This window comes from Tripterygium wilfordii, chromosome 18 (genome assembly GCF_013401445.1).
Source record: "Tripterygium wilfordii isolate XIE 37 chromosome 18, ASM1340144v1, whole genome shotgun sequence".
NCBI lineage: Eukaryota > Viridiplantae > Streptophyta > Magnoliopsida > Celastrales > Celastraceae > Tripterygium > Tripterygium wilfordii.
The window spans coordinates 9,606,461-9,616,035 of NC_052249.1; the positions used below are offsets into that span (position 1 = coordinate 9,606,461).

The following is a 9,575-nucleotide window of genomic DNA, read 5'->3' on the forward strand; positions in this document are numbered from 1 at the left end:
GAACAAACTTCCTTTCTACTTTTTCTATGAGCTACTTTGTCACTATGATCTAGTTTTGGTTCGTTTCAAAACCCAATGATGGTGAGATTTATTAGATCTTCAAATGTGATAATAAGCTTCATTTGCAAGCATACTTAGCACGCTTTTTTCTAGTTATCTATTTTCCTCACCATTTTCGACGATAGATAGATTGGCTGAAAATGAAGTGATTCTCATCGGCGAAATTTAAACTGAACTCTTCATATTAACATCCTGCGATTTACCAATGTATTTTCAGATAAATGGACCAATTTGGCAATCTAAACATCGCCCAAGAATCTACGCTGGTGTCAAAGGCACACAATTACCTTGACAAAAAAGAATTGATTATCTTCTTGTTCTTTTTTTTTTCTTTTATCAAGTATTATATTATCATTGACATATTTCTAAAATAACTTGTTTGATCTCACTAATAAAGTAACTTTTTAGATATTTGAATCGTTTCACTCTCTAAAAATTTACGAATTTGTAACCAGAAGATTAATATTTGTGGATAGGATAAAAATTAAAATTAAAATTCTCTCCTCGGACAACCAATCCATGTAACTCTAGACCTGGTCAATACATCATTTTCCTAAAATAAAAAAAAATAAAAACAAAAGAAAGAGATAGGAAATCTACCTTTAATTTCAACTGATAGAGACAACAATTAAAAGTGAAAATAAAACCCTTGTAGGGTACGTGTATAATTTGTACAATTAACCCTTAATTAATCGCTGTGCCCCACACGTTTAGGCGTTATTCATGAATTTATTACATACTAGTCATGTATTTGAACCTTAATTCGCACCTAAATGCATTTTTAATTAATTAATCAAGCGTTACACACAAAGACATTTCTTATCAATATACTTCGCACCTATGTACATGCATATATTTGTCCACGAATTAAACAATTAGGTGCCAAATTTACCGACGAGAGGTGGTTCGTTGACAATCGGCTAAGTTAGACATATTTGTTTACAAAGTTTGATTCCAATGAGAAATATATTTCTCAACAATATTTTAAAATAAAAAAATTAAGTGCCAAATTCGTGAAAGCATAGTGTGTGAGAGGGAAATTAAATGATCAAAAAGTTCCAAAAATCAAATTCAAAAATTAAATGATCGGAAATTTTAATATAGGGATAGCAATTTATGCTCTTTTATTTTTGGAAAAAATAAATGAAAGCAAATAAGAGGGTAGTTGACCAAGGTTGGCATCATTGGAGGAAAAGTCAACATTTTCAAAACTTGAAGGTTGTACCAACCACCAAGGCGGCTACTCAACAATGGAGCCGTTGTTTTTGTTTTTTTAATACATTTTTTGTTCACTTGTTTAGTGGACATTATATTATACAAGCTGTGGCATCATGGAGGCTTTGTTAATACAAAAATTAGTATGACCCCTGCATTTCGTAACTATCAACGCAATGATCACAATTTCAGGGATTGTATTTATAAAACAGATGCATACTTTTTTGAAGTAGTCTATAATTACATTATGTAAGTTTGTTCTTTGAACGTCAACAAGGATCTAAACTCGAGCCGTCTGATTCGCATACACAGAAATTTTTTACTTGACAATAATAAATTGGGTCATAACTCAATGCGTTCCAATATTGTTTCAGTATAAACTGAACTCAAGACTTTCCGAGTCCAAACACTTTGAGCCCAAAAAGATTCACTCGTCCAAGCCTGACCAAACTGGCAAACAAATTTACCTTATTCATAAAAAAAAAAATTTATTGATAAACACCGTAGTCATAAACTGATTGCCATTCTTACCCAATGCCAATTATCCTTTTTTTAACATACTCATTACTATCTCACATCCTGACATAACAAAGCAAGCTTATAAACAAACTAATTGAGACAGCATAATAATTATTGATGATTATTTATAATTTTATTCAATTTGGTACATCTTAAAGAGCACCAAACAAGATCCATGACCCTACCCCCATGTGCACCCACCAAATAATACTGACATTTTAATTCATTCATGGAATCCGATACCCAACATCATTTCCTGACGAATTTCCCAAAACAGGGGCATAAAATAAAATCATGGTAAATTTTCAAGGAAAATGATAATGTGTACCCTTAAGAGCAATTCCAATGGGGTTTTTTTACTTGTTCATAGATGACAAAAAGTGAATTTGGCCAGCATGCAGCTGTTCACACTCCAACGGTATGATTTTACTGGTCTCTTTTTGCTTCCCATGGATGTGGGCATGGCAAATCAAATATCCATATGTTTGCTCGCAGTTGGACCCCATAGTGCACGTGCACACATTTTATACTAAAATTAATATTGAGTCTTATTTTTATTACACACAAATCAAGCCAGTAAATTTACATTATTGTAGCAATAATTCATTCATGGAATCCGATACCCAACACCATTTCCAGATTAATTTTCCAAAAAAAAAAAAAATTTGTGGTAAATTTTCAAGGAAAATGATAATATTTGTCCTTAGAAATTCGAATACTCATCACACATGACATATCATGGTTTGTTGTAATGAATTCTTAACAAGTGCCCTTGAGCAATTGCAATGGTAGGAATTTAGGGGGACATGGATGCTCAAAAAGTAACATTTGATGGGGCATGGATAAATTGATGAATACAACAATGAGATTTTCTTAGTTTATTTTTGTTGTGGCATGTAGAGAGGAGGGGACATTGGTTTGCTCACCATGTGAGTCCCGCCACTAACATACTCACATTTTTATGTAAAAATCAATATCGGGTCCCTTCTCTATTATATAAAAAATAAAGCCATCAAATTTACATCATTTTTTTTGATAAAACAAATTTACACCATTGTATCAATGTATTTTGTTGTCTCAACCATATCAGCAAAACACTTTTCTCAATATATTTTGTTGTCCCCAACAAAAAACCATCATTGTGGTTACTCTTGAGCAATTGCAACAATGATATTTTGTTTGCCTATGAATGTACTTTTGATACAACAAGGTCAATTTATTGCCCTTATTATGTTGGCCCAAGCATACTAGTATGGAGACTAGTTGGCTCACTTTGTCAATATGAGACCGACTTTAACATACACACATATTTTTACACAAAAATCAATATTAGGTTCCACCTCTATTACACAAAAATCAAGTTAACAAATTTATACATTTGTACCAATACATTTTGTTAATCCAATCACAATAATAAAACACATCTTTCAATACAGTTTGTTAGCCTCAACAAAAATTTGTCATTGTAATTGTTCTTAAGGCATACGTTATTAATACCTAATTTTCAATTACTCAAGTGAAGAGATACGTGGAATGTAAAGATTGTGTGTCATCATCAGTAACAGTATACGTGGCAGGTCCTCTTTTGAGTACTCCCATAAAGTTGTCAGATAAACGGATCAAAAAACTGTCCGCTATTGCCCATAGCTTTTCCTTCAAAACCGTTGGATCCCACAAAACTGATGTGCTAGAGATCCACTCATCTCGAAGAGTCAAAGTCAAGAATTGACCTTTTGCATCCAAGTCCCTGTATTTGTATTTTTTGCTAAAAAGTGGGTCTCCTAATTTTGGAAAATCCAAATAAAATGTAAGAATATATTTATCTGTTTTAAGTAACCACATTAGGAGGATTATACTTGGTAACAAAATAATGTGATTCATTGCATGACAAATCATTATGTGGTCATATTTACTCATAGGGCCATAGGCAGAAGATTAATTGAACTTTTGCCATTTTTTGGTTTTTATGCAATTGGGAAAGTTTTCAAAAAAATTTAATTTATTTCATTTTGACTCATATTTGGAAAAAAATATTTAGGGGGGAGGATGTTTCTAGGAAAAAAAGGCTGTAAACAGAGAGAGAAATAAATATGGGGATCTGTATGTAAAAGCTGGAAATAAATGTCCTAAACAAGAAAATATCGCGAAAACTCGCAATCTCTCGCTCGTCCCGCGGTTCTCCCTTCCCTCGAGACTCATCGCTTGAGTGGTGCTAGGTTTGCCGAAAGAACCTGCCAAACAACGGCTTATAGGAATACAATTAAATATTCCTCTCTCTCTCTCATCTTTCTCGCTCTACTTTGCACTGCAACAACGATAGCAGAATCACTAATGGCGGCAACATCCGCATCTTCCAGAAGACCGGGCTTCCGTTCTCACTCTCCGTCCGGAAGATTCCCTAGCTCTTCGTCTTCCGCCTTTGCCTCCTCCAGCTCCAGCTTCTCCTCTCGTCCCTCGAATTTCTTTCAACGGTCAGCTTCTCCGACACGTGTCAACGTCTACGGTCATTCCGCCATGTCTTCCTGGTTCTCCCTAGACCGACCGGTGTCCCCTAACCGTTCCATGTCCGCAGTCGGTGCCAAACCTTCGCATCAGGTTGTGAAGAGACAGAGTGGTCCCAAGCGGACCTGTTTGTGTTCTCCTACAACGCACCCGGGCTCCTTCCGGTGCAGCCTCCACAAGAATTTCGGAGGTAATTCGCAGGGAGGGAGTGTTTCGGCGAGTAATCGGCTTAACGCGCGCAGATCGGCGATGACGAACTCTCTGGTGAGGATCGGTGGAGTGGAAGGGGATCTGGTCAAGAGAGCCCTTGCTGCCCTGATTCGTCCGTCCTCGCACCAACAGCGCCGCCGCACCGCTTTCCAACTGAGGCCGAGCAGGTTATCGGTTATGTGTAAAGCCGCAGATTCCTGAAATTCTCCAACGGAACGAAGCTTCCATTATTTTTGTCGATCCTTATTAAACTGAGCGGCGCGTGAGATTCGGGGCGGACTTGTTTTAGAGTATTCCGGCGACCGAAACACAGAATCCGATTGGAGAACTGCGATTACATTATATTATACTTCTTTTTGTTATGTATATACAGCTTATATATGAACCTTTGCGGCCATTAATGGTGGATTTGAGACTCTCAGGACACTAATCTCTCTTAAAACAACCTAAATTCAAAATCAAACGCAATTAAAAATTGAAATTAATTCGTTAAATTCGTTCCATACGTCGTGTTTATCATTCAGAGATGATTCCATCTTCTTCATTCCCTCTTTGGTTTTTCAATTTTGATTTCAGTCCGTGTGCGTTCTGTGTATTCTCCGTCGTATCTGCCGTTTGTTTTGGTTTTGACGTATTACGTGTATTGCTGTTTGTAGGGGGTTTTCGTGTGAGGTGAGGATCCGTATACGTTCGTCCGCCGGTTATATGCGTGGTTTGGTTCTGCTCGAGTCTTGAAGGTTAAGTATTTTTTTTTCTTTTGTATTATGTTATTTATTTATGATTTTCCCTATCTTTTGCTTTTAATTTTTTACAGGGGTATTTGCTCTTCAAAAATCACTTGTGTTTAAGAAAAGGATTGAAAATCTGGACCTGAACGGCATGGGAAGCTGGAAGAGAACATGAACTCCTGGACTATAAAATGAATTTTGATTTAGTGGAATAAAATAAAATTGAATTTGATCTAAATGTTAAAATATAAGGTAAAAGACAATACGTGGATCTGGGTCTCCATCTAATTTTCCGGATTCGATCACCTAAGTACATAACCATTGAAAAAAAAACAACTATGGTCTTTAGAATATAAATTATAAAACTGTTTTTTTAGGTAAGGCATTAGTGTTACAAAGCAATGGGTGGAAGAATGCTAACAATTATAGAACTGTCTACTGTTCATGATTGAAGACCTGACTTCTAAAAAAATTGGTAGGACTATATGTGAGAGTAAAGCATTGACAAATTGAATAATTCACTAGACTGAGTCTTTCCTATTAATGGAGGCCTAGCTTAGGGGGCATGACGTGAACCCTCTACTGTAGAACTATATAAAAGATTGAAATGAATCCATATATGTTTCATCCGAATTTAGACAAATACTAAACATCTTTGAGTCGAGACACGTTATGGGTCGGTAGGTTCTAATAAAAATTATTGTATGATATTGGACAAGCGGCTTACTATCAAGTATCAATTGCTGGACAAGCTTTTACTATCAAAGGTTTATCCTATTATCAGCCCCAAGTGGATAACCTTAAATGGATGTATCTATATCTCATGTTCTCAAGCTTTCTGCACACAATTTTAGAAGATAAGGTCGAGTGGAAACAGAGGAGTTGTGTCGTTATAGACTATATGAAGTACATACCAAACTATTTCAAGGGCAAAAGAATTAAGCTGTATGGAAGATTAATGGCCCATCTTGCCTTTTGCACAATATAAAAGTCATCACACATTGATTAATATTGGAAGCAAAGCTTGGAACTTGGAAGTTTTCTTGAAAATGATGATGGGTCTGAGGTGGCTATGCTTCTTGCTGAGGGTGAGAAGAGAAGAGGGGAGGACTTCAAATTGAGGGAAGCTGTAAATCAAGCCTGATTTCTGGCTTCTGTTCTTAGTTTACAACTTCATATCCTTGGGGAATCCTCTCGGTGCATTTCTTTTATCAGGTCACCTGGCACTGGCAGAGTATATATATGACATTGAGGCACCAAAGCAGCATATGTTAAGGAGTGGCGAATCTCTCTTGGAAGATCAAAAATAGGGCATAATAAAACAATATTATGGGAACAACATGAAGAATTCTAGAAATATAAACGAAAACTAATTACCCAGTAAAATAGGCAAATTCACATATTGCATACAAACACATACAGGGATGTCCGGACACCCAGGACAAGTGTCCGGACACCTACTTTGTAAATCAAGAGTGTCTTCGAGGTGGACCTTCAGTTGAGAAACTGTCCGGACACATGTCGATAATCTGCAATTCGCCCAATAAATATAAATAGGATTTTACCCTAACTTTGCATATAGCTAGAGAGTCGACTTTGAAAGATAAATTACACTATTTCTGAGTGAGAGAGGGCCTAATCTTGTTGTATGACGCTGATTTCTCCTTTGTATCTCTTCTCCAACATAGTGCAAAAGATCTCTACCGCTCGTGAACATAAGCTTTAAGCCAAAGCTCGTAAATCTCGTGTCCGTTTACTTCTTGCTTTATTTACTTGCTTATTTGATATTTGGATGCTTGATTGATCAACTTAGTTGGTGCTATTGTGTGAGTTATTGTTGATTTTAGCATAACATCACCATCATATATTCCAACTTGAACGTAATAGATCAGGAAATTTAAAGAAAAAAGAAAAAAAAAAGGCTCATGCTTTTCAAGTGGGCTTTATGTCCCTAAAAAGTGTAGCCCAAAGTGAATCAGGATCACTGTAGTCTCTTACCATTCTCACCTTCAGTTCAAATGGGCTTGGACTTCTTCTATCTACGGGCTCAAAAATCATTGGGCTTCTTTTACTGTCCATGAAGTTTTGTTGCTTTCTTGGATCAGGTGTCCCATAGAATTGTGGGCTTGTACATGTGTACACAAACTTCTGTTGCAACTGATTCACATCCAAAGGCCCAGATACCTTGACGCTTCTGTTGGTGCCTGGTGGCCATCAGCTTCTTCTCTTGAATTCTTCCATCAACAGGCCCAGATTTTGCTACAATTCCTGCTTGCACAATTGCCTTCTCTACCACCACCTCCTCTTCACCCTCCTCAGGCACTGCTTGAATCATCAACTCCTTGTGAAAACCCCACCTGTTGATACACTTCTTGATGCGCTTCTTGGTCATGTTCATTGCCCAAACAAGCTTCGACAGCCCGCCGATTCGGCCCGGTCCAATTTCCTTCTTGGCAAGCTTGAGAATTTCTAGTCTATGCTCAGCTACTGAAATTCCCATACTATGGAGGAACGCATGGTTGAAGTAGGGCAAATCCTCGGATTCGAGCTCGTCCCGAGCAAACGCAAGGCCATATTCATAGACTAGCGGAGGCTCAAGAGTGGTTTTGGACAGCCAAGAGAACCAGTCAACGGCTTTGGTGGTCTGAATTGGGTATGTTACATTGCACACAAACTTTGAGGTGGTGATGTTATGTAATGTCATGGTCTTGGCTAAGGTATGTACGTATATAATGTAGTGGATAAGAAGGTGAAGAGCAATTAATTGTGAAATTTGGACGGTAAGTTTGCAGCAAAAATGTGGAGTTTTAGAGCTGATGAACATACTGTCCTTGTGTCCATATTTAGGGGATGGTTGGATGAGCCACGATAAAAGTGTACGAGTCCATGAAATTGTGCCATTTTGACCAGAGTTATGGTAGGCATTGATAAATATCCCACCGTTGTTTACCTTTACTACCTCTTAAGGTACTGCTTGGCGGTTGGGTTCGGAGGATTCGGCTCTAACCCTCCCCCCCCCCCTCGACAACCATTTTCTAAACCTTCAACCAAGGGTTCGGCTGGGTATAAGAACAGCAGAGACAGAGATGACAATGTATTTCATTCATCAAAGTTAAAGTTTTACAACGGCGATATGTCAATTTATATGAGAACAAATAATGAGCCAACGGCTTTTTTGATGTAGACTAAAAATAGTATCCTATTGTGTTTGAATAATACGACTGGATGATGGACATGGGCTGACAATATTAGGCCCAGATAATAAGAATGATATCAGTCCACTTGATTAAGCCCAACTTGTGTGACCCAATGAATAAACTTAATCTAATCCCATTACTCTTGATGAGACAAACACGATCTCGTCTTCAAGAGGAAGACAAAGACAACGATTAGGCCATTAGGGTAAGGCTAGGGCTCGGCATTGGGTCGGCCGGATATTTTCAGGCCCAACCCTTGTATTGATCATAGGGTTTCGGGCCAGGCTTGATTGGAAAAATACAGCCCAAGCCCAGGCCGGGCCCATAAAACTCTGGCCGGGCATGGGCCTTGACTAATTTTTTTGGTTGTTTTAAATATAGTGTTAATACATGCAGAACATATACACACACATACCATATATATATATACACAAACACCGACATATATATATACATATACATGCAGAAGGGATAGAGAAAAGTTGAAATAATACATATATATACATATATACATGCATAAGGGATAGATATATCTGTGTGCTATGTAGAGATATATATATGTATATATGTGTGTGTGATATGTATGTACATGTAGAACATATATACACATGCAAAACTGATTAAAAAATATATGTACACATGCAGTCATGCAGAACATATACACATATATATATATGCAGAACATTGATCGGGCCAAAATTGGCCTGAGGCGTCGGGCTGAGCCCAACCCCAGAAATGGAGCCCAAGCCCGATAAAATTTCGGACCGGGGCGGGCCTAGCCCGCTGGCGAAATGGTGATCACTAGGTAACGCGCGAGCTGAATCTATGGTGAACAAGATATGTCACGAGTACCGATCCTTTCACCCGTCGCAAGGGGAAGGAGTTTGATCAAGCAGATTAGCTTGGAAAGTAGGTGTCGTAGACTTCAAGCAGAAAGAGGCTTTGTGATGCAAATAGGGCGCACACACCCAAGAGGGTTTTCGGGCCTGGGCTCAAGCAAGTCCAGTGACAAGGAATATGCCTAACTCATCACTAGAAAATGAATAATTATCCACCCTTAATAAACAAGATTTGGAGTCCATGATTTACCGATGTGGGACATCGTCCGTGCATCACTTTGTCGATAAAATCTCCTGGCTGTTCT

The 9,575-nt window shown here is 37.9% G+C and overlaps 1 protein-coding gene across 1 annotated transcript; it reads left to right on the forward strand.

Moving 5' to 3' along the window:
* The first annotated feature begins 4,015 nt into the window (after window positions 1-4,015).
* On the forward strand, window positions 4,016-4,927 carry LOC119984453 (putative protein TPRXL). The gene has a single exon (XM_038828398.1). It carries the CDS (start codon window positions 4,126-4,128, stop codon window positions 4,705-4,707), a length of 582 nt encoding a protein of 193 aa, XP_038684326.1. The 5' UTR covers window positions 4,016-4,125; the 3' UTR covers window positions 4,708-4,927.
* Window positions 4,928-9,575: the final 4,648 nt, after the last annotated feature.

Coding starts and splice junctions, on each gene's coding strand:
- LOC119984453 (XM_038828398.1), top strand. CDS start 4,126: ATGGCGGCAACATCCGCATCTTCCAGAAGACCGGGCTTCCGTTCTCAC.